General features: G+C 44.1%; 1 protein-coding gene across 1 annotated transcript; it reads left to right on the top strand.

Annotated features, from left to right (window-relative positions):
- The first annotated feature begins 1,013 nt into the window (after window positions 1–1,013).
- gpr182 (G protein-coupled receptor 182) lies at window positions 1,014–21,710 on the top strand. Its single transcript, XM_072448501.1, has 2 exons — window positions 1,014–1,063; window positions 20,586–21,710. Exon 2 carries the CDS (start codon window positions 20,590–20,592, stop codon window positions 21,679–21,681), a length of 1,092 nt encoding a protein of 363 aa, XP_072304602.1. The 5' UTR covers window positions 1,014–1,063; window positions 20,586–20,589; the 3' UTR covers window positions 21,682–21,710.
- The last annotated feature ends 4,201 nt before the right edge of the window (window positions 21,711–25,911 follow it).

Raw genomic sequence — 25,911 nt, 5'->3', positions numbered from 1 at the left:
TGCTGTGGGTGGGGCCACACAGCTGTGGGTGGGGCCACTCACGTGCTTACTAAGACTGAAGGTTTCAAGGACAGCATCAAGCTCTTTAGCGTTTCTGTCACAAATATTATCAACATGAACATTGAAACCACCTGTAATGACCAAACCATCAATGTCTGTTCGCACGACTGAAACATCTCAGTAAAATCATCAATAAAACGTTGGTAATGATGGAGAGGCTTGTATAAAACAATGAAGAGAATGGATGGAGAATGTTTTAGCAAAATTTTTAAGGATACATACTGAAATGATGAAAACACCCCAAAAGAACAACCTGTGGGTAATTATTTCATCTCTAAAGATTCTCACATTCTCCATTCAAAACTTAAAGTTAGGTGGAGCAGATTCTAGAACTACATTTCCTGTGTTTTTGTCAAGCCATGTTTCATTTAAAAACATAAAATCAAGATTATAAGAAGAAATAAAATGATTAATTTAGAGTGATTTGTTACATAAGAATATGTCATTTAGCACAGCAAGTTTCAGACTATTTTCAGTGGGACTGGGCTTTATCTTTTTACAGGGAATATAAATCACATTTTCAGATTGGACAGATTGACTCGCATTTTGTTTTCCCATCTGTGTGATGTGACTACAGAAATAGCACTAGGGCGTGTGAAGGGCGTGTGAAGGGAGAGTGAAGGGCGAGTGAAGGGAGAGTGAAGGGTGAGTGAAGCGGCGTGTGAAGGGCGAGTGAAGGGCTTGTGAAGGGCGTGTGAAGGGTGAGTGAAGGCCGCGTGTTAGTACAAAAATGTACATAGTTGGCAATGGTAGTGCGTAATGTGCACGCCAGAGAACCTGGAGCTGGGCTTTTCCTTCTTTCTCTCTCGTTTCCTTTCCCCCTCTCCCTCTTTTTCTCCTCTCTCTCTCTCCCCCTCCCTCTCCCTCTCTCTTTGAGGATGTCCTGTCATTACTGCTCTTCTTGTTGAGCGATGGGAGGTCTGTTTTGACAGACCCTTTGCTGAAAGCGACACTTCTTCGACCTGCGGCTGCTGCATCACTCGACGTCTGCTTCTGAAACAAGGTGAGTGTCCCGTCTAACGTGAGGTCAGAACGTCTAATGTGAGGTCAGAACGTCTAATGTGAGGTCAGAACGTCTAATGTGAGGTCAGAATGTTCATTGTGGGGTCAGAACATCTAACCTGAGGTCAGAATGTCTAACGTGAGGTCAGAATGTCTAACGTGAGGTCAGAACGTCTAACCTGAGGTCAGAACGTCTAACGTGAGGTCAGAATGTCTAACGTGAGGTCAGAATGTCTAACGTGAGGTCAGAACATCTAACCTGAGGTCAGAACATCTAACCTGAGGTCAGAATGTCTAACGTCAGGTCAGAACGTCTAACCTGAGGTCAGAATGTCTAACGTGAGGTCAGAATGTCTAACGTGAGGTCAGAATGTCTAACGTGAGGTCAGAACATCTAACCTGAGGTCAGAATGTCTAACGTGAGGTCAGAATGTCTAACTTGAGGTCAGAATGTCTAACGTGAGGTCAGAACATCTAACCTGAGGTTAGAATGTCTAACGTGAGGTCAGAATGTCTAACGTGAGGTCAGAATGTCTAACGTGAGGTCAGAACATCTAACCTGAGGTCAGAATGTCTAACGTGAGGTCAGAATGTCTAACGTGAGGTCAGAATGTCTAACGTGAGGTCAGAACAACTAACCTGAGGTCAGAACATCTAACCTGAGGTCAGAATGTCTAACGTGAGGTCAAAACATCTAACCTGAGGTCAGAATGTCTAACGTGAGGTCAGAATGTCTAACGTGAGGTCAGAACATCTAACCTGAGGTCAGAATGTCTAACGTGAGGTCAGAATGTCTAACGTGAGGTCAGAATGTCTAACGTGAGGTCAGAACATCTAACCTGAGGTTAGAATGTCTAACGTGAGGTCAGAATGTCTAACGTGAGGTCAGAATGTCTAACGTGAGGTCAGAACATCTAACCTGAGGTCAGAATGTCTAACGTGAGGTCAGAATGTCTAACGTGAGGTCAGAATGTCTAACGTGAGGTCAGAACAACTAACCTGAGGTCAGAACATCTAACCTGAGGTCAGAATGTCTAACGTGAGGTCAAAACATCTAACCTGAGGTCAGAATGTCTAACGTGAGGTCAGAATGTCTAACGTGAGGTCAGAATGTCTAACGTGAGGTCAGAACATCTAACCTGAGGTCAGAATGTCTAACGTGAGGTCAGAATGTCTAACGTGAGGTCAGAATGTCTAACGTGAGGTCAGAACAACTAACCTGAGGTCAGAACATCTAACCTGAGGTCAGAATGTCTAACGTGAGGTCAAAAAATCTAACCTGAGGTCAGAATGTCTAACGTGAGGTCAGAATGTCTAACGTGAGGTCAGAACATCTAACCTGAGGTCAGAACATCTAACCTGAGGTCAGAATGTCTAACGTGAGGTCAGAATGTCTAACGTGAGGTCAGAATGTCTAACCTGAGGTCAGAATGTCTAACGTGAGGTCAGAATGTCTAACGTGAGGTCAGAATGTCTAACGTGAGGTCAAAACATCTAACCTGAGGTCAGAATGTCTAACGTGAGGTCAGAATGTCTAACGTGAGCTCAGAACATCTAACCTGAGGTCAGAACATCTAACCTGAGGTCAGAATGTCTAACGTGAGGTCAGAATGTCTAACGTGAGGTCAGAATGTCTAACGTGAGGTCAGAACATCTAACCTGAGGTCAGAATGTCTAACGTGAGGTCAGAATGTCTAACGTGAGGTCAGAACATCTAACCTGAGGTCAGAATGTCTAACGTGAGGTCAGAATGTCTAACGTGAGGTCAGAATGTCTAACGTGAGGTCAGAACATCTAACCTGAGGTCAGAATGTCTAACGTGAGGTCAGAATGTCTATCATGAGGTCAGAACATCTAACATTAGGTAAGAACATCTAATGTGAGGTCAAAACACCTCTATAATTACATCCAGAACAATCTAACAGCAGTGACACATGGACTGACCCAGGACCTGACCCAGGACCTGACCCACGACCTGACCCAGTGAGACCTCAGTCAGAACACGTCCAGTTCGGTGAAAACATGTTGTTAATGACTTTTTTGTGAAAATTTATTTTTATTTTGATTGAAGATCTTTTTGGCCACACAGAGCCTGGCATATGTGTATCTGCTTAGCTTACTCGGCCACCAGGCAGCACTTAAAGGGCCAGTACAGATGAAATATAAAACTAATGCATCGTAGTAACAGTAATACAATTTCCTCACAAAGTAAAAGGACAAGATGTATTTAGATCTTTAAAGTCCTTTTAAGTTCTTTAATGGACTTTAAAGGATTTTAAAGGACTTTAAAGGTCTTGTTCGTCGACACTGGTTCAAATGTCTCGTTTTCACTGCAGGTGAAAAGGAAATAAAATGGCAATATCAGTTTGAAACTGTTCATTTGTTCTCAAAGTTACTCACGTTATAACGACAGTATTGTTTGTGTGAAATTGCCAAACTTTGACATGAATCAGAAACAAATATTTAAATGTATCTCTCACTTTTGTTGACATTTTGGATCCAAAAAAGAAAATTTGACGTGTCATTAATGCGCGTGACGTGTCATTAGTGCGAGTGACGTGTCATTAATGCGTGTGGCGTGTCATTAGTGCATGTGACGTGTCATTAATGTGTTTGACGTATCATTAATGCGCGCGATGTGCCATTAATGTGTTTGACGTGCCATTCATGCGTGTGACGTGTCATTAATGCGCGTGACGTGTCATTAGTGCAAGTGACGTGTCATTTATGCCTATGACGTGTCATTAATGCGCGTGACGTGTCATTAATGCGCGTGACGTGTCATTAATGCGTGTGACGTGTCATTAATGCATGTGATGTGTCATTAGTGTATGTGACGTGTCACTAATGCGTGTGACGTGTCATTAATGCGCGTGACGTGTCATTAATGCGAGTGACGTGTCATTAATGCGTGTGACATGTCATTAATGCGTCTGACGTGTCATTAATGCGAGTGACGAGTCATTAATGCATCTGACGTGTCATTAATGCGAGTGACGAGTCATTAATGCGCGTGACGTGTCATTAATGCGCGTGACGTGTCATTAATGCGCGTGACGTGTCATTAATGCGCGTGACGTGTCATTAATGAGCGTGACGTGTCATTAATGCGTGTGACGTGTCATTAATGCGTCTGACGTGTCATTAATGCAAGTGACGAGTCATTAATGCATGTGACATGTCATTAATGCGAGTGACGAGTCATTAATGCGTGTGACGTGTCATTAATGCGTGTGACGTGTCATTAATGCGTGTGACGTGTCATTAATGCGTGTGACGTGTCATTAATGCGTGTGACGTGTCATTAATGCGCGTGACGTGTCATTAATGCGCGTGACGTGTCATTAATGCGCGTGACGTGTCATTAATGCTTGTGACATGTCATTAATGTATTTGACGTGTCATTAATGCGCGTGACGTGTAATTAATGCGAGTGACGTGTCATTAATGCGCGTGACGTGTCATTAATGCGCGTGACGTGTCATTAATGTGCGTGACGTGTCATTAATGCGCGTGACGTGTCATTAATGCGCGTGACGTGTCATTAATGCGCGTGACGTGTCATTAATGCATGTGACGTGTCATTAATGCATGTGACATGTCATTAATGTATTTGACGTGTCATTAATGCGTGTGACGTGTCATTAATGCGCGTGACGTGTCATTAATGCGAGTGACGTGTCATTAATGCGTGTGACGTGTCATTTATGCGCGTGACGTGTCATTAATGCCTGTGACGTGTCATTAATGCGCGTGACGTGTCATTAATGCGAGTGACGTGTCATTAATGCCTGTGACGTGTCATTAATGTGTTTGACGTGTCATTAATGCGAGTGACGCGTCATTAGTGCATGTGACGTGTCATTAATGCCTGTGACGTGTCATTAATGTGTTTGACGTGTCATTAATGCGAGTGACGCGTCATTAGTGCGCGTGACGTGTCATTTATGCGCGTGACGTGTCATTAATGCCTGTGACGTGTCATTAATGCGCGTGACGTGTCATTAATGCGAGTGACGTGTCATTAATGCCTGTGACGTGTCATTAATGCGCGTGACGTGTCATTAATGCGAGTGACGTGTCATTAATGTGTTTGACGTGTCATTAATGCATGTGACGTGTCATTAATGCGCGTGATGTGTCATTAATGTGTTTGACGTGTTATTACTGCGCGTGATGTGTCATTAATGTGTTTGACGTGTCATTAATGCATGTGACGTGTCATTAATGCGCGTGACGTGTCATTAATGCGCGTGACGTGTCATTAATGCGTCTGACGTGTCATTAATGCGAGTGACGAGTCATTAATGCGCGTGACATGTCATTAATGCGCGTGACGTGTCATTAATGCGTGTGACGTGTCATTAATGCGTCTGACGTGTCATTAATGCGTGTGACGTGTCATTAATGCGTGTGACGTGTCATTAATGCGTGTGACGTGTCATTAATGCGCGTGACGTGTCATTAATGCCTGTGACGTGTCATTAATGCGCGTGACGTGTCATTAATGCGCGTGACGTGTCATTAATGTGTTTGACGTGTCATTAATGTGTTTGACGTGTCATTAATGCATGTGACGTGTCATTAATGCGTGTGATGTGTCATTAATGCGTTTGACGTGTCATTAATGCGCGTGATGTGTCATTAATGTGTTTGACGTGTTATTACTGCGCGTGATGTGTCATTAATGCGTGTGACGTGTCATTAATGCCTGTGACGTGTCATTAATGCGCGTGACGTGTCATTAATGCGAGTGACGTGTCATTAGTGCATGTGACGTGTCATTAATGCGAGTGACGTGTCATTAATGTGTTTGACGTGTCATTAGTGTGTTTGACGTGTCATTAATGCATGTGACGTGTCATTAATGCGTTTGACGTGTCATTACTGCGCGTGATGTGTCATTAATGTGTTTGACGTGTCATTAATGCATGTGAAGTGTCATTAATGCCTGTGACGTGTCATTAATGCGCGTGACGTGTCATTAATGCGAGTGACGTGTCATTAATGCGAGTGACGTGTCATTAATGTGTTTGACGTGTCATTAATGTGTTTGACGTGTCATTAATGCATGTGACGTGTCATTAATGCGTGTGATGTGTCATTAATGCGTTTGACGTGTCATTAATGCATGTGACATGTCATTAATGTATTTGACGTGTCATTAATGCGTGTGACGTGTCATTAATGCGCGTGACGTGTCATTAATGCGTGTGACGTGTCATTAATGCGCGTGACGTGTCATTAATGCCTGTGACGTGTCATTAATGCGCGTGACGTGTCATTAATGCGAGTGACGTGTCATTAGTGCATGTGACGTGTCATTAATGCGAGTGACATGTCATTAATGCGTTTGACGTGTCATTAATGCGCGTGATGTGTCATTAGTGCATGTGACGTGTCATTAATGCGAGTGACGTGTCATTAATGCGTTTGACGTGTCATTAATGCGCGTGATGTGTCATTAATGTGTTTGACGTGTCATTACTGCGCGTGATGTGTCATTAATGCATGTGACGTGTCATTAATGCATGTGACGTGTCATTAATGTGTTTGACGTGTCATTAATGCGCGTGACGTGTCATTAATGCGTTTGACGTGTTATTTATGCGCGTGATGTGTCATTAATGTGTTTGACGTGTCATTAATGCGCGTGATGTGTCATTATTGCGAGTGACGTGTCATTGGTGCGTGTGACGTGTCATTAATGCGCGTGATGTGTCATTAATGCGCGTGATGTGTCATTAATGCGTGTGACGTGTCATTAATGCGTGTGACGTGTCATTAATGCGTGTGACGTGTCATTAATGTGTTTGATGTGTCATTAGTGCATGTGACGTGTCATTAATGTGTTTGACGTGTCATTAATGTGTTTGACGTGTCATTAATGCATGTGACGTGTCATTAATGTGTTTGATGTGTCATTAGTGCATGTGACGTGTCATTAATGTGTTTGATGTGTCATTAATGCGTTTGACGTGTCATTAATGCGCGTGACGTGTCATTAATGCGTTTGACGTGTCATTAATGCGCGTGATGTGTCATTAATGTGTTTGATGTGTCATTAATGTGTTTGACGTGTCATTAATGCGCGTAACGTGTCATTAGTGCGTGTGGCGTGTCATTAATGCGTGTGACGTGTCATTCATGCATGTGACGTGTCATTAGTGCATGTGACGTGTCATTAGTGCCTGTGACATGTCATTAATGCGTGTGACGTGTCATTAATGCGTGTGATGTGTCATTAATGTGTTTGACGTGTCATTAATGCGCGTTATGTGTCATTAATGCGTTTGACGTGTCATTACTGCGCGTGATGTGTCATTAATGTGTTTGACGTGTCATTAATGCGCGTTATGTGTCATTAATGCGTTTGACGTGTCATTACTGCGCGTGATGTGTCATTAATGTGTTTGACGTGTCATTAATGCGCGTTATGTGTCATTAATGCGTTTGACGTGTCATTACTGCGCGTGATGTGTCATTAATGTGTTTGACGTGTCATTAATGCGCGTAACGTGTCATTAATGCGTGTCACATGTCATTAATGCGTGTGACGTGTCATTAATGCGTGTGACGTGTCATTAATGCCTGTGACGTGTCATTAATGCGTGTGACGTGTCATTAATGCGCGTGACGTGTCATTAATGCGCGTGATGTGTCATTAATGCGTGTGACGTGTCATTAATGCGTTTGACGTGTCATTAATGTGCGTGATGTGTCATTAATGCGTGTGACGTGTCATTAATGCGTGTAACGTGTCATTAATGCGCGTGATGTGTCATTACTGCCTGTGACGTGTCATTAATGCGCGTAACGTGTCATTAATGCGTGTGACGTGTCATTAATGGCTGTGACGTGTCATTAATGTGTTTGACGTGTCATTAATGCCTGTGACGTGTCATTAATGCGTGTGACGTGTCATTAATGCGTGTGACGTGTCATTAATGTGTTTGATGTGTCATTAGTGCATGTGACGTGTCATTAATGTGTTTGACGTGTCATTAATGCATGTGACGTGTCATTAATGTGTTTGATGTGTCATTAATGTGTTTGACGTGCCATTAATGCGCGTGACGTGTCATTAATGCGTTTGACGTGTCATTAATGCGCGTGATGTGTCATTAATGTGTTTGATGTGTCATTAATGTGTTTGACGTGTCATTAATGCGCGTAACGTGTCATTAGTGCGTGTGGCGTGTCATTAATGCGTGTGACGTGTCATTCATGCATGTGACGTGTCATTAGTGCGCGTGATGTGTCATTAATGCGTGTGACGTGTCATTAATGCGTTTGACGTGTCATTAATGCGTGTGACGTGTCATTAATGCGTTTGACGTGTCATTAATGCGCGTGATGTGTCATTAATGCGTGTAACGTGTCATTAATGCGCGTGATGTGTCATTACTGCCTGTGACGTGTCATTAATGCGCGTAACGTGTCATTAATGCGTGTGACGTGTCATTAATGGCTGTGACGTGTCATTAATGTGTTTGACGTGTCATTAATGCCTGTGACGTGTCATTAATGCGTGTGACGTGTCATTAATGTGTTTGATGTGTCATTAGTGCATGTGACGTGTCATTAATGTGTTTGACGTGTCATTAATGTGTTTGACGTGTCATTAATGCATGTGACGTGTCATTAATGTGTTTGATGTGTCATTAGTGCATGTGACGTGTCATTAATGTGTTTGATGTGTCATTAATGCGTTTGACGTGTCATTAATGCGCGTGACGTGTCATTAATGCGTTTGACGTGTCATTAATGCGCGTGATGTGTCATTAATGTGTTTGATGTGTCATTAATGTGTTTGACGTGTCATTAATGCGCGTAACGTGTCATTAGTGCGTGTGGCGTGTCATTAATGCGTGTGACGTGTCATTCATGCATGTGACGTGTCATTAGTGCATGTGACGTGTCATTAGTGCCTGTGACATGTCATTAATGCGTGTGACGTGTCATTAATGCGTGTGATGTGTCATTAATGTGTTTGACGTGTCATTAATGCGCGTTATGTGTCATTAATGCGTTTGACGTGTCATTACTGCGCGTGATGTGTCATTAATGTGTTTGACGTGTCATTAATGCGCGTTATGTGTCATTAATGCGTTTGACGTGTCATTACTGCGCGTGATGTGTCATTAATGTGTTTGACGTGTCATTAATGCGCGTTATGTGTCATTAATGCGTTTGACGTGTCATTACTGCGCGTGATGTGTCATTAATGTGTTTGACGTGTCATTAATGCGCGTTATGTGTCATTAATGCGTTTGACGTGTCATTACTGCGCGTGATGTGTCATTAATGTGTTTGACGTGTCATTAATGCGCGTAACGTGTCATTAATGCGTGTCACATGTCATTAATGCGTGTGACGTGTCATTAATGCGTGTGACGTGTCATTAATGCCTGTGACGTGTCATTAATGCGTGTGACGTGTCATTAATGCGCGTGACGTGTCATTAATGCGCGTGATGTGTCATTAATGCGTGTGACGTGTCATTAATGCGTTTGACGTGTCATTAATGTGCGTGATGTGTCATTAATGCGTGTGACGTGTCATTAATGCGTGTAACGTGTCATTAATGCGCGTGATGTGTCATTACTGCCTGTGACGTGTCATTAATGCGCGTAACGTGTCATTAATGCGTGTGACGTGTCATTAATGGCTGTGACGTGTCATTAATGTGTTTGACGTGTCATTAATGCCTGTGACGTGTCATTAATGCGTGTGACGTGTCATTAATGCGTGTGACGTGTCATTAATGTGTTTGATGTGTCATTAGTGCGTGTGACGTGTCATTAATGTGTTTGACGTGTCATTAATGCATGTGACGTGTCATTAATGTGTTTGATGTGTCATTAATGTGTTTGACGTGCCATTAATGCGCGTGACGTGTCATTAATGCGTTTGACGTGTCATTAATGCGCGTGATGTGTCATTAATGTGTTTGATGTGTCATTAATGTGTTTGACGTGTCATTAATGCGCGTAACGTGTCATTAGTGCGTGTGGCGTGTCATTAATGCGTGTGACGTGTCATTCATGCATGTGACGTGTCATTAGTGCGCGTGATGTGTCATTAATGCGTGTGACGTGTCATTAATGCGTTTGACGTGTCATTAATGCGTGTGACGTGTCATTAATGCGTTTGACGTGTCATTAATGCGCGTGATGTGTCATTAATGCGTGTAACGTGTCATTAATGCGCGTGATGTGTCATTACTGCCTGTGACGTGTCATTAATGCGCGTAACGTGTCATTAATGCGTGTGACGTGTCATTAATGGCTGTGACGTGTCATTAATGTGTTTGACGTGTCATTAATGCCTGTGACGTGTCATTAATGCGTGTGACGTGTCATTAATGTGTTTGATGTGTCATTAGTGCATGTGACGTGTCATTAATGTGTTTGACGTGTCATTAATGTGTTTGACGTGTCATTAATGCATGTGACGTGTCATTAATGTGTTTGATGTGTCATTAGTGCATGTGACGTGTCATTAATGTGTTTGATGTGTCATTAATGCGTTTGACGTGTCATTAATGCGCGTGACGTGTCATTAATGCGTTTGACGTGTCATTAATGCGCGTGATGTGTCATTAATGTGTTTGATGTGTCATTAATGTGTTTGACGTGTCATTAATGCGCGTAACGTGTCATTAGTGCGTGTGGCGTGTCATTAATGCGTGTGACGTGTCATTCATGCATGTGACGTGTCATTAGTGCATGTGACGTGTCATTAGTGCCTGTGACATGTCATTAATGCGTGTGACGTGTCATTAATGCGTGTGATGTGTCATTAATGTGTTTGACGTGTCATTAATGCGCGTTATGTGTCATTAATGCGTTTGACGTGTCATTACTGCGCGTGATGTGTCATTAATGTGTTTGACGTGTCATTAATGCGCGTTATGTGTCATTAATGCGTTTGACGTGTCATTACTGCGCGTGATGTGTCATTAATGTGTTTGACGTGTCATTAATGCGCGTTATGTGTCATTAATGCGTTTGACGTGTCATTACTGCGCGTGATGTGTCATTAATGTGTTTGACGTGTCATTAATGCGCGTAACGTGTCATTAATGCGTGTCACATGTCATTAATGCGTGTGACGTGTCATTAATGCGTGTGACGTGTCATTAATGCCTGTGACGTGTCATTAATGCGTGTGACGTGTCATTAATGCGCGTGACGTGTCATTAATGCGCGTGATGTGTCATTAATGCGTGTGACGTGTCATTAATGCGTTTGACGTGTCATTAATGTGCGTGATGTGTCATTAATGCGTGTGACGTGTCATTAATGCGTGTAACGTGTCATTAATGCGCGTGATGTGTCATTACTGCCTGTGACGTGTCATTAATGCGCGTAACGTGTCATTAATGCGTGTGACGTGTCATTAATGGCTGTGACGTGTCATTAATGTGTTTGACGTGTCATTAATGCCTGTGACGTGTCATTAATGCGTGTGACGTGTCATTAATGCGTGTGACGTGTCATTAATGTGTTTGATGTGTCATTAGTGCATGTGACGTGTCATTAATGTGTTTGACGTGTCATTAATGCATGTGACGTGTCATTAATGTGTTTGATGTGTCATTAATGTGTTTGACGTGCCATTAATGCGCGTGACGTGTCATTAATGCGTTTGACGTGTCATTAATGCGCGTGATGTGTCATTAATGTGTTTGATGTGTCATTAATGTGTTTGACGTGTCATTAATGCGCGTAACGTGTCATTAGTGCGTGTGGCGTGTCATTAATGCGTGTGACGTGTCATTCATGCATGTGACGTGTCATTAGTGCGCGTGATGTGTCATTAATGCGTGTGACGTGTCATTAATGCGTTTGACGTGTCATTAATGCGTGTGACGTGTCATTAATGCGTTTGACGTGTCATTAATGCGCGTGATGTGTCATTAATGCGTGTAACGTGTCATTAATGCGCGTGATGTGTCATTACTGCCTGTGACGTGTCATTAATGCGCGTAACGTGTCATTAATGCGTGTGACGTGTCATTAATGGCTGTGACGTGTCATTAATGTGTTTGACGTGTCATTAATGCCTGTGACGTGTCATTAATGCGTGTGACGTGTCATTAGTGCCTGTGACGTGTCATTAATGCGTTTGACGTGTCATTAATGCGCGTGATGTGTCATTAATGTGTGTGACGTGTCATTAATGCGTGTAACGTGTCATTAATGCGCGTGATGTGTCATTACTGCCTGTGACGTGTCATTAATGCGCGTAACGTGTCATTAATGCGTGTGACGTGTCATTAATGCGTGACGTGTCATTAATGCCTGTGACGTGTCATTAATGCGCGTGACGTGTCATTAATGCGCGTGACGTGTCATTAGTGCCTGTGACGTGTCATTAATGCGTGTGACGTGTCATTAATGCGTGTGACGTGTAATTAATGCGTAACGTGTCATTAATGCCTGTGACGTGTCATTAATGCGTGACATGTCATTAATGCCTGTGACGTGTCATTAATGCGTGTGACGTGTCATTAATGCGTGTGACGTGTCATTAATGCGTGTGATGTGTCATTAATGCGTGTGACGTGTCATTAATGCGTGTGATGTGTCATTAATGCGTGTTACGTGTCATTAATGCGTGTGATGTGTCATTAGTGCGTGTGACGTGTCATTAATGCGTGTGACGTGTCATTAATGCGTGTGACGTGTCATTAATGCGTGTGGCGTGTCATTGGTGCCTGTGATATGTCATTAATGCCTGTGACGTGTCATTAGTGCCTGTGACATGTCATTAATGCGTGTGACGTGTCATTAATGCGTGTGATGTGTCATTAATGTGTTTGACGTGTCATTAATGCGCGTTATGTGTCATTAATGCGTTTGACGTGTCATTACTGCGCGTGATGTGTCATTAATGTGTTTGACGTGTCATTAATGCGCGTTATGTGTCATTAATGCGTTTGACGTGTCATTACTGCGCGTGATGTGTCATTAATGTGTTTGACGTGTCATTAATGCGCGTTATGTGTCATTAATGCGTTTGACGTGTCATTACTGCGCGTGATGTGTCATTAATGTGTTTGACGTGTCATTAATGCGCGTAACGTGTCATTAATGCGTGTCACATGTCATTAATGCGTGTGACGTGTCATTAATGCGTGTGACGTGTCATTAATGCCTGTGACGTGTCATTAATGCGTGTGACGTGTCATTAATGCGCGTGACGTGTCATTAATGCGCGTGATGTGTCATTAATGCGTGTGACGTGTCATTAATGGGTTTGACGTGTCATTAATGTGCGTGATGTGTCATTAATGCGTGTGACGTGTCATTAATGCGTGTAACGTGTCATTAATGCGCGTGATGTGTCATTACTGCCTGTGACGTGTCATTAATGCGCGTAACGTGTCATTAATGCGTGTGACGTGTCATTAATGGCTGTGACGTGTCATTAATGTGTTTGACGTGTCATTAATGCCTGTGACGTGTCATTAATGCGTGTGACGTGTCATTAATGCGTGTGACGTGTCATTAATGTGTTTGATGTGTCATTAGTGCATGTGACGTGTCATTAATGTGTTTGACGTGTCATTAATGCATGTGACGTGTCATTAATGTGTTTGATGTGTCATTAATGTGTTTGACGTGCCATTAATGCGCGTGACGTGTCATTAATGCGTTTGACGTGTCATTAATGCGCGTGATGTGTCATTAATGTGTTTGATGTGTCATTAATGTGTTTGACGTGTCATTAATGCGCGTAACGTGTCATTAGTGCGTGTGGCGTGTCATTAATGCGTGTGACGTGTCATTCATGCATGTGACGTGTCATTAGTGCGCGTGATGTGTCATTAATGCGTGTGACGTGTCATTAATGCGTTTGACGTGTCATTAATGCGTGTGACGTGTCATTAATGCGTTTGACGTGTCATTAATGCGCGTGATGTGTCATTAATGCGTGTAACGTGTCATTAATGCGCGTGATGTGTCATTACTGCCTGTGACGTGTCATTAATGCGCGTAACGTGTCATTAATGCGTGTGACGTGTCATTAATGGCTGTGACGTGTCATTAATGTGTTTGACGTGTCATTAATGCCTGTGACGTGTCATTAATGCGTGTGACGTGTCATTAGTGCCTGTGACGTGTCATTAATGCGTTTGACGTGTCATTAATGCGCGTGATGTGTCATTAATGCGTGTGACGTGTCATTAATGCGTGTAACGTGTCATTAATGCGCGTGATGTGTCATTACTGCCTGTGACGTGTCATTAATGCGCGTAACGTGTCATTAATGCGTGTGACGTGTCATTAATGCGTGACGTGTCATTAATGCCTGTGACGTGTCATTAATGCGCGTGACGTGTCATTAATGCGCGTGACGTGTCATTAGTGCCTGTGACGTGTCATTAATGCGTGTGACGTGTCATTAATGCGTGTGACGTGTAATTAATGCGTGACGTGTCATTAATGCCTGTGACGTGTCATTAATGCGTGACATGTCATTAATGCCTGTGACGTGTCATTAATGCGTGTGACGTGTCATTAATGCGTGTGACGTGTCATTAATGCGTGTGATGTGTCATTAATGCGTGTGACGTGTCATTAATGCGTGTGATGTGTCATTAATGCGTGTTACGTGTCATTAATGCGTGTGATGTGTCATTAGTGCGTGTGACGTGTCATTAATGCGTGTGACGTGTCATTAATGCGTGTGACGTGTCATTAATGCGTGTGGCGTGTCATTGGTGCCTGTGATATGTCATTAATGCCTGTGACGTGTCATTAATGAGTGTGGCGTGTCATTGGTGCCTGTGATATGTCATTAATGCCTGTGACGTGTCATTAATGAGTGTGGCGTGTCATTCATGTGCGTTACATGTCATTAATGCGTGTGACGTGTCATTAGTGCGTGTGACGTGTCATTCAAATCAAATCAAATCAATTTATTTTTGTAAGGCCCAAAATCACAACAACAGTTCCCTCTGAGGGCCACAGGGAGAAATGAATAAACAATGTCTGTGGTGGCGAGGGAGTCAGACAATGTCTGTGGTGGCGATGAAGTCAGACAATGTCTGTGGTGGCGATGAAGTCAGACAATGTCTGTGGTGGCGATGAAGTCAGACAATGTCTGTGGTGGCGATGAAGTCAGACAATGTCTGTGGTGGCGAGGGACGATGTCCCAGGGTCCTCTGTCCTCAGACTCTCCTTCTCGGCCAGGAAAAACTACAAAAAAAACCTCTTTGGGAAAAAAGCGTAGAAACCTGGAGGAGTTCCAGTGAAGGAGAGATCCGACTCTCACAGACGGACAGACGGACACAAGGGAGACTGGAGTTGGACCCACTCTTCAGGCAGATGAGGGACCGTCGGAGTCGAGCTGGACCCACTCCTCAGGCAGATGAGGGACCGTCGGAGACGAGCTGGACCCACTCTTCAGGCAGATGAGGGACCGTCCACACAGGGCAGGGACCACTTCATCAGGAGAGGGACATCTGGGTCCACAGGTCCTCAGGAGTGAGAGAGAGAAAAAGAAGGCGGTGAACAGTTTGCAAGTGGAATTAAAAAATAAATATTGTTTGATAGCATAAGTCAGAAGAAGAGGATAGTGCTCAAGCTGTCATACTTCCCCCAGGATAGTTACTCCTAGGGCAGCGTAGCTAAAGCTGTGGGTTTATGTTTCTGTTCCTAACTAGTCTGACCATAAGCGATTTCGAAGAGGAACGTTTTAAGCCTGGACTTAAATGAAGAGACTGTGTCAGCATATTTAACATGGGTCGGGAGCTGATTCCATAACACAGGAGCTTGGTAGCTAAACGCTCTACCTCCTACAGTACTTTTAGAGACTCTTGGCACCACCAGAAGGCCAGCATTCTGAGAGCGAAGAACTCTGTTTGGATGATATGGTTCTATAGCATCTTTGAGGTAGGATGGGGCCATGTCATTTATGGCTTTGTAGGTCAGGAGTAGAATTTTAAATTTGATTCTAAACTCGACAGGAGCCAGTGAAGAGACTCGAGCACCGGCGTAATGTGCTCTCTTCTTTTCGTTCCTGTTAGTAATCTTGCTGCTGCATTTTGAACCAGTTGAAAGCTTTTCATGGAGCTTTTAGGACACGCTGTGAGCAGGAGTTACAGTCTAATCTAGATGTTACAAATGCATGGATAAGTTTTTCAGCATCGCTTTTAGGCAGGATTCTTCTGATTTTGGCGATGTTGCGCAAATGGAAATAGTCTGTTTTACAAGCTTGATTTATATGAGCTTTAAATGAAAGCTCCTGGTCAAATAAGACTCCAAGATTTCTTACAGTAGAACTAGAGGCTACACTGACATTGTCCAGTGTGACTATCTGCTCAGATAGAGTGTCTCGTAGATGCTTAGGGCCAAGCACAATGACCTCGTTTTTTTCAGGGTTAAGAAGCAGGTAGTTAAGTGTCATCCAGGTTTTTATCTCCTTCACACAAGCACTAAGTCTGTCTACTTGATCGCTCTGATCAGGTTTCATTGATAAATACAGCTGAGTGTCATCTGCATAGCAATTGAAGTTAATGCCATGCTTTCTGATCATGTTGCCTAATGGCAGCATATAATGAGTAAACAGAATTGGACCGAGTACCGAACCCTGTGGCACACCGTAAATTACTTTAGAGCATGGTGAGGAGCTCTTGTTTACATTAACAAATTGGTACCTATCAGATAAATAGGATTTAAACCAGCTGAGGGCTGTTCCTCCAACACCTACATCACATTCTAACCTCTGCAGTAGAATGTTGTGGTCGATGGTGTCAAACGCTGCGCTGAGGTCCAACAGAACCAGGATTGAGACCAGTCCATCGTCAGCGGCTAATAACAAATCATTTGTGACTTTAACTAGTGCAGTTTCAGTGCTGTGGTGGGCTCTGAACCCTGACTGGAAAACTTCAAATAAGTTATTGTCCTGCAGGTGGCGACAAAGCTGTTTTACTACAACTTTTTCAAGGATTTTAGAGACGAAGGGAAGATTTGAAATAGGTCTGTAGTTTACCAATAGGTCGGGATCTAGATTAGGCTTTTTCAGAAGAGGTTTAATGACTGCATGTTTGAAGGACTGTGGAACATAGCCACTTTCGAGTGAAGTATTTATTATATTAAGAATAGGGTCTATAATTAGGGGGAGAACGTCTTTGAGGAGTCTGCTTGGAATGGGGTCTAGGACACAAGTTGAGCTTTTAGAGGACAAAATGGCTGAAGTTATCTCTGCTTGATCAACAGCTGTGAACCTTTCTAAGTTTACAGGTGGATTTATATGGGACGTTAGATTTACAGCTTGGGCTAGTTCAGGGCTAATAATTTATCTCTGATTGTTTTTATTTTATTATTAAAAAATAGGAGGAAATCATCAGAGCTGAGTGTAGCTGGGATTGAGGGCTCTACTGCACTGTGACAGTTTGTTAGCCTAGCTACAGTGCTGAAAAGGAATTTAGTGTTACTTTTGTTGACTTCTATTAGATTTGAGTAATATCTGGTTTGGGCGTGACGTGTCATTCATGCGCGTGACGTGTCATTAGTGCGCGTGACGTGTCATTAGTGCGTGTGACGAGTCATTAGTACCTGTTACATGTCATTAATGCGCGTGACGTGTCATTAGTGCGCACGACGTGTCATTCATGCGTGTGACGTGTCATTCATGCGCGTGACGTGTCATTCATGCGCGTGACGTGTCATTCATGCGCGTGACGTGTCATTCATGCGTGACGTGTCATTCATGCGCGTGACGTGTCATTCAAGCGCGTGACGTGTCATTCATGCGCGTGACGTGTCATTCAAGCGCGTGACGTGTCATTCATGCGCGTGACGTGTCATTCATGCGTGACGTGTCATTCATGCGCGTGACGTGTCATTCAAGCGCGTGACGTGTCATTCATGCGCGTGACGTGTCATTCAAGCGCGTGACGTGTCATTCAAGCGCGTGACGTGTCATTCATGCGCGTGGCGTGTCATTAGTGCGTGTGACGAGTCATTAGTGCCTGTGACATGTCATTAATGCGCGTGACGTGTCATTAGTGCGCACGACGTGTCATTCATGCGCGTGACGTGTCATTCATGCGCGTGACGTGTCATTCATGCGCGTGACGTGTCATTCAAGCGCGTGACGTGTCATTCAAGCGCGTGACGTGTCATTCATGCGCGTGGCGTGTCATTAGTGCGCGTGACGTGTCATTAGTGCGTGTGACGAGTCATTAGTGCCTGTGACATGTCATTAATGCGCGTGACGTGTCATTAGTGCGCACGACGTGTCATTCATGCGCTTGACGTGTCATTCATGCGCGTGGCATTCAAGCGCGTGACGTGTCATTCATGCGCGTGACGTGTCATTCATGCGCGTGACGTGTCATTCATGCGCACAACGTGTCATTAATGCGTGTGGCGTGTCATTAATGCGTGTGACGTGTCATTAGTGCGTATAACGCGTCATTAGTGCCTGTGACATGTCATTAATGCGTGTGACGTGTCATTCATGCGCGTGACGTGTCATTCATGCGTGTGACGTGTCATTAGTGCGCGTGGCGTGTCATTCATGCACACGACGTGTCATTCATGCGCTTGATGTGTCATTCATGCGCACGACGTGTCATTTATGCGCGTGACGTGTCATTAATGCGTGTGACGTGTCATTAATGCGTGTGGCGTGTCATTAGTGCGTGTAACGCGTCATTAGTGCCTGTGACATGTTATTAATGCGTGTGGCGTGTCATTAGTGCGTGTAATGCGTTATTAGTGCCTGTGACATGTCATTCATGTGCGTGACGTGTCATTCATGCGCTTGACGTGTCATTCATGCGCGTGGCGTGTCATTCATACGCACAACGTGTCATTTATGCGCGTGACGTGTCATTCATGCGCACGACGTGTCATTTATGCGCGTGACGTGTCATTCATGCGCGTGACGTGTCATTAATGCGTGTGGCGTGTCATTAGTGCGTGTAACGCGTCATTAGTGCCTGTGACATGTCATTAATGCGTGTGACGTGTCATTAGTGCGTGTAACGCGTTATTAGTGCCTGTGACATGTCATTCATGCGCGTGACGTGTCATTCATGCGTGTGACGTGTCATTCATGCGTGTAACGCGTCATTAGTGCGTGTGGCGTGTCATTAGTGCGTGTGACGTGTCATTCATGTGCACGACGTGTCATTCATGCACGTGACGTGTCATTAGTGCGTGTGACGTGTCATTCATGCGCACGACGTGTCATTTATGCGCGTGACGTGTCATTCATGCGCGTGACGTGTCATTAATGCGTGTGGCGTGTCATTAGTGCGTGTAACGCGTCATTAGTGCCTGTGACATGTCATTAATGCGTGTGACGTGTCATTAGTGCGTGTAACGCGTTATTAGTGCCTGTGACATGTCATTCATGCGCGTGACGTGTCATTCATGCGTGTGACGTGTCATTCATGCGTGTAACGCGTCATTAGTGCGTGTGGCGTGTCATTAGTGCGTGTGACGTGTCATTCATGCGCACGACGTGTCATTTATGCGCGTGACGTGTCATTCATGCGCGTGACGTGTCATTCATGCGTGTGACGTGTCATTCATGCGTGTAACGCGTCATTAGTGCGTGTGACGTGTCATTAGTGCGTGTGACGTGTCATTCATGCGCACGACGTGTCATTCATGCACGTGACGTGTCATTCATGCGTGTGACGTGTCATTCATGCGTGTGACGTGTCATTAATGCGTGTGACGTGTCATTAGTGCGTGTAACGCGTCATTAGTGTGTGTGGCGTGTCATTAGTGCGTGTGACGTGTCATTCATGCACGTGACGTGTCATTGGTGCGTGTGACGTGTCATTAATGCGTGTGACGTGTCATTCATGCGCGTGACGTGTCATTCATGCGCACGACGTGTCATTCGTGCGCGTGACGTGTCATTCGTGCGCGTGACGTGTCATTCATGCGCGTGACGTGTCATTCATGCGCACGACGTGTCATTCGTGCGCGTGACGTGTCATTCGTGCGCGTGACGTGTCATTCGTGCGCGTGACGTGTCATTCGTGCGCGTGACGTGTCATTCATGCGCACGACGTGTCATTCAAGCGCACGTCGTGTCATTCGTGCGCGTGACGTGTCATTCGTGCGCACGACGTGTCATTCATGCGCACGACGTGTCATTAATGCGCGTGACGTGTCATTCATGCGTGTGACGTGTCATTCATGCGCGTGACGTGTCATTCATGCGCGTGACGTGTCATTGATGCGCACGACGTGTCATTAATGCGCGTGACGTGTCATTCATGCGCGTGACGTGTCATTAATGCGCGTGACGTGTCATTCATGCGCGTGACGTGTCATTCATGCGCGTGACGTGTCATTGATGCGCACGACGTGTCATTAATGCGCGTGACGTGTCATTCATGCGCGTGACGTGTCATTAATGCGCGTGACGTGTCATTCATGCGCGTGACGTGTCATTCATGCGTGTGACGTGTCATTCATGCGTGTAACGTGTCATTCATGCGTGTGACGTGTCATTCATGCGTGTGACGTGTCTTGCAGCGTCATGGAGCACAATCACTCTCTGGACTTCTACAATGGGACGCCCTGGTTCGTGTACGAATGCACCGTCGAGCTGGACACCGACTCCCGCCGCATCGGGCTCTTCCTCCTCTACCTCTTCATCTTCGTGGCCGGCCTGCTGGAGAACCTGCTGGTGCTGTGGGTCAACTGGCGCCGCCGCCACTCCGCCAACGGCGTGCTCTTCTGCGTGCTCAATGTCAGCCTCTCCGACATGATGGTCATCGCCGTTCTGCCCTTCTACATGCTGGAGGCGACCATCAACCAGGTGTGGCTGTGGGGCCGCTTCCTCTGCAAGGTCACCAGCCTCGTCTACGCCGTCAACTTCTACAGCAGCACGTTCTTCCTTGCGCTCATGACGCTGGAGCGCTACCTGTCGCTGACCAAGCCCGCGTTCCCTGCGCTCTTCCCCGTGACCGGGCGGCGCCGGTGGTGGCTCTGCGCTGGGGTGTGGCTCTTCTCCCTGTTTCTGGCGCTCTTGGAGAACGTGCACGTGGACCTGCTGGAGTGGGACGAGCCCGGCTGCTACATGCTGCCGGAGCACAACTTCACCGAGTGGTTCGTCTCCACGTCCGTCATCTGTCTGGTCTTTCAGTTCCTGGTGCCCGCCACCGTCATCGTCACGTGTAACCTCCTCCTGGCAAAGGCGGTGGGCGCCGCCCCCGACGTCCAGGAGAGGCGTGACGTGTGGCTTGTGCACGTCTACTCGCTGGTGTTCGTCCTGTGCTGGTTCCCTTTCCACCTCGTCCTCTTCCTGCTTATGGTCGACGACATAAACCCGTTTCTACTCAGCTGCAACGCCGTGGAGGTGCTGTACTTCTCCTACACCATTGTTCAGGGCGTGTCGCTTCTCCACTGCGTCGTCAACCCCGTCCTCTATAACTTCCTCAGCAAGAGCTTTCGCAGCAACCTCATCAACAGAGTGGCGAGCTACATCCCGAAAGAAGGACGCGCGGCGGGAGCGCAGGCGGGCCCCGGTGTCAGGCCCAACGGGGGCGGAGCAGGGGGCGGGGACGCGGAGGCGGCGAAGCAACGCAAGACGAGCGACGCCAGCACGAGCCAGTCCGACGTGTCGTAAGCGCACGACATCGAGCGGATTCTGCGACTGAAGGAGCACAAACTGAGAGCGGCCGATCGAAAGTAGTAACGCAAAATCATAAATGTAACGTTTGAGCGGTCGAACATGGAGTCGACATGAATACTGTACCCCATGTTTGTCATGTAATAAAGTCACATCTATTTTGCCTCGGCGCAGACATTCTTAGGGTGAAAATGAGAGCGCTGTGTGTCGTCTGCGTCGAAGAGTGTTTGATGCGGCACAAAGAGGGCAGTGTGCTGTTAGCATGCTAATGTCGGTTAGCGTTAGCGAGATGGCAGCGCTTCGCTCCGAAAGTTGTCAAAAGCGATTTTTAAACGGAATCAATTGGATGAAAATTGCTCTGTTTTTCACGTTCTTTTCAAACTAACGGGATTATTTTACATTTGAGTCACTTTTTGGTCTTTTCTGCTAAAAAACACATTTTCCACTCCTTTTCCTAATCAGATCTGCGGCACGTAACGACCACAGAGCTGCTTGGCCTCCATCGTGGCTTTAAACTTATAAAAAGAGAGATTTAGTGTTGACACTGCAGGTGGGCGGGGCCAGAGCGCTCCATTAGCCTGTAGATATTCTATTCTTACGCCAGGATCAGACGTTCACTCGGGCTCTTTTCACTTTAAACTTCTGAATCTGAACTTTCTCCTCCGGACAGAAGAGTGGAGGGTTCATGTCGTCACGGCGACGTTGCGACTAAAGGTTCTGAGTTCGAGCCCGAGTTTCGAGAAAGCAAAAGTGTGCACATAACGTCAAAAGAAAAGGTTAAAAAAAGGAGTAAAATTGACCTTTGTTGACCACAAATCAATACAATCCTTTATAAAGATCACAATATTGAACTACTTTTATGTTCCAATGACTTCACTTTTGTAACGAGTGAGTTTTTCCTGCATTTGCCACAATCTCATATCGATTTTATTCCATTTTTATGTCGATAATCAAACGTGAAAATCCACTTTATGTTGGAGACAAAGCGTTTGTCCGACTCTCAAACACATCATTCTCCCTCTGTTTTTGTTCTGTAACTGCTTCAAAGCAGGAAATGTTTCACTCTTTGATTTCCTGAGGCTGGAGTCCCACAGGAAGTGTCTTGACGACCAGGAAGTGTCCTGACGACCGGCCCCGCCCCTCCAGGAACCGACAGACAAGAGCTAAACGTGCTAAATCATTACGTTCTACATCGTTTTAGACCTTCTGGGAGCTGATGTTGTACGAGGAAAGCAAATGATTCATATTGCGTTTAACTTTACGTCGTTTTGATCCTTATTCGACTTGTTTTTAACGTAATAAATTGTGATTAAATGTAAATGTGGCAGTAACTCAGGAACGTTATAATTAAGTCATCAAACATTAATTTGACTGAAGCAAAAATAAATGTCATTTTAACTTGTCAACACTGTAAAAATACATGACAGAAGTTAATGTCTAGATTTAAAGGAAAACGCAACATTGAAAGTATAAATGTATTAAGTTAAATTTACTTAATTGACAATACCGTATTTATGCCATATTTTCCGGAGTATAAGTCGCACCAGCCAAAAAAATGCATAATAGAGAAGATAAAAAACATGTATAAGTCGCACTGGAGTATAAGTCGCATTTTTGAGGAAATGTATTTGATAAAATCCAAGACCAAGAACAGACATTTAATCTTGAAATGAAAAATAATAACTGATTAGAGAACGTGGTGAATAAATTGCACCAATGAAAATAAATTGCACCAATGAAATTTCCCCATGTGGGACAATAAAGGAATATCTTATCTTATCTTAATAGGTGTACGTGTGCTAACGCTAACACCTTCAGCTACATGACGCACAGACAGAACTGTGGTAAGTGTCTGGTATGTTAACGTAACATATTAACAGTTATTCAGATAACTATAGCATAAAGAATATGCTAAAGACACGTTTAAACTCGAGAAAATCAAGATATTCACAATTTAAATATGGAATCACAGGCAAATGCAATAAAAGGCAGCAGCTTTGATGAGACGATTACTCGAATAAAAATAATTGCAGTTTTGTGTTTTGAATATCGTAATGGTTCTCTGGACCAAATGGACTCTACGATTTTTGAAAATATTCCCTCTCGAAGCGTTCAAGCGTTTGGGACTCGTGCGGCGCCTTTTCGCATGGGTCGGCGCTTTCGCCCGTCGCTCGTATCAGGACGGGCCAAAGGTGTGAGAGGAAAGAACAATGACAGGAAGAGGCCCGGCTCCCCAGGGGTCAGAGGTCGTGGCCAGATTCTGCTCCATCATCACCAAATCCCCATGAGACGGAAACACGAGGATTCATGCCAGAGAGAAGGTACATTTTACTTTTACCATTAACAACAAAGACAAATGTACAAGTGAAACCTTATCTGTACTTAAAGGGCCATGACAGGTTTTATGATCGTCGTTTGACTTTATTTGGTGTATTTGTACCTGTTGTACTTATAAATGATAGTTTTACACCGATCGAGCAGGTATTTGTGGAGAAAACGTTGAAAAATCTGTGGAAAATGACAGGAAGTGACATCACACCACGGACAGGAAGTGACATCACACACAAAGAACTTTTTTAACTCTCTAAATATTAATTCAACAAAATAAAGTCGCTCTCATATAGTTTAATTTGTCAAATAAAAAATATGTTGACAGTAAATGAGTTTTGGCCCAATGTTTATGGGTAATTTCCTACTGTGATGTCATCAATTACAAACAGGAAGTGAAATTATAAACCTAAAAAATGTGCTATTCTGTGATAACATGTTTATAATTTTTAGCTAAATTAAAAATATATTTATCTTAAGTGTCTTAAGCGAGTCGTGCGACCTGTAGGGGGCGCTTTGCGCAGTTTTATGATGTTTTACCTGAAGGTTTTGAGGTGAATCAAACAAAAAATACCCCTGAAATTTACAAGGAAAATGAAAAAAATCGACTGGACTCGATCTTTTCTGGACAAAGATCAAAACCACTGTATTTATTTAATGTTTTAACGCTTCTAAACTCATTCTGCTTTTACAAACTTTCACTCATGTAGAACGTTCTTGTGTGTCCGTAACTCTTCTTCCACCACAGATTCTGGCCCCGCCCACAAAAACAAACCCCACCCATTGCCATGGTTTCCTTCGGTCGATCAGACACATTCTTTGACTCGAACATTGTTTAAACGTCTCGTCGGCTCCTGAAGACGTTTCACGACTTCATTGAATCCACGTCGTCTGTCGTTTTCTCTCAGACACAAAGATTGAGTTTTAAAGTCGCTCAGACGAACGAGATTCTGACCAATCAAACGCAAGGATTTGTTATTATCGAATTCTAAGCCGATTTATGCAAGTTTTAACTCCAAAAAATGTTTAAACGCTGATTATTTCAGTCAAATCTAAAGTCCCTCCTGTAATTTATCATTTATATCTAATATCAAGAAAGGTTGTCATTTTCTCTGATTTATATGTTCCAAATATGTGACATTTTGCCAATTTTTACACATAAAATACAGTATTCATGAATAAACATTACATAGAGTAAATTACAACTGGATCTCTCTAAATGTAAATGTGTTTTAGGTCGTTTTAGGGTCAAATCTCAAAGAAAACACAGGTTTTCATTGTTATTTTCCTCGTTCAACAATAAAAACTTTTAATCATTTACTTATAAAAACGAGTCACATTTAGTCGTCCAAAGTCTGAACTCTGAACTGTTTTCACCGTTACGTTGTCCTTTCACGCCCTTTGAACCCAACAAAGCGATGAAAAAACCACGTTATTATAGATTTAAGTCATTTAATTTGCAACATAAAGTTAATTTGAATATAAATGTCGTCAGTTTTACAGTTTCCTCTTCAACCTAAAAAGCGCAACGGAATAAAACGACACAAGAAACGGTTTGAAAAGGCACAAAACTTTAATCATCATCTGACGTTTGAATTAATATTTTACAGTTCTAATACAAAAGACAAATCACAAAAGACTCGGAAATCAAAATGACTGTTTTAAATAATTATAATTATGCATTTTTAAAAGAAAACATGTGCTACGACTTAAAAAAATCCACTCAGAAATGTGTTGTAATTCTAAACGGATAAAAAAGCGGCGTCCTTTAGGTGCTTTTCTCTCTGCGCCTTCGAATGTTTCGCAGTGCGACATTAAACGTAACCGTCTCCATAGCGATTGTCCCTCTTTACGAGAGCCCAGCGCCAAAAATCAAACCGATCGGTAGCTTTTCAGAGA

The sequence above is a fragment of the Eucyclogobius newberryi genome, unplaced genomic scaffold, assembly GCF_026437365.1.
Source record: "Eucyclogobius newberryi isolate DKJ021-1_F unplaced genomic scaffold, fEucNew1.0.hap1 SCAF_17, whole genome shotgun sequence".
Classification (NCBI taxonomy): domain Eukaryota; kingdom Metazoa; phylum Chordata; class Actinopteri; order Gobiiformes; family Gobiidae; genus Eucyclogobius; species Eucyclogobius newberryi.
The sequence above is the reverse complement of the archived record's forward strand: the minus strand, read 5'-3'. Positions and strand labels throughout refer to the sequence as shown.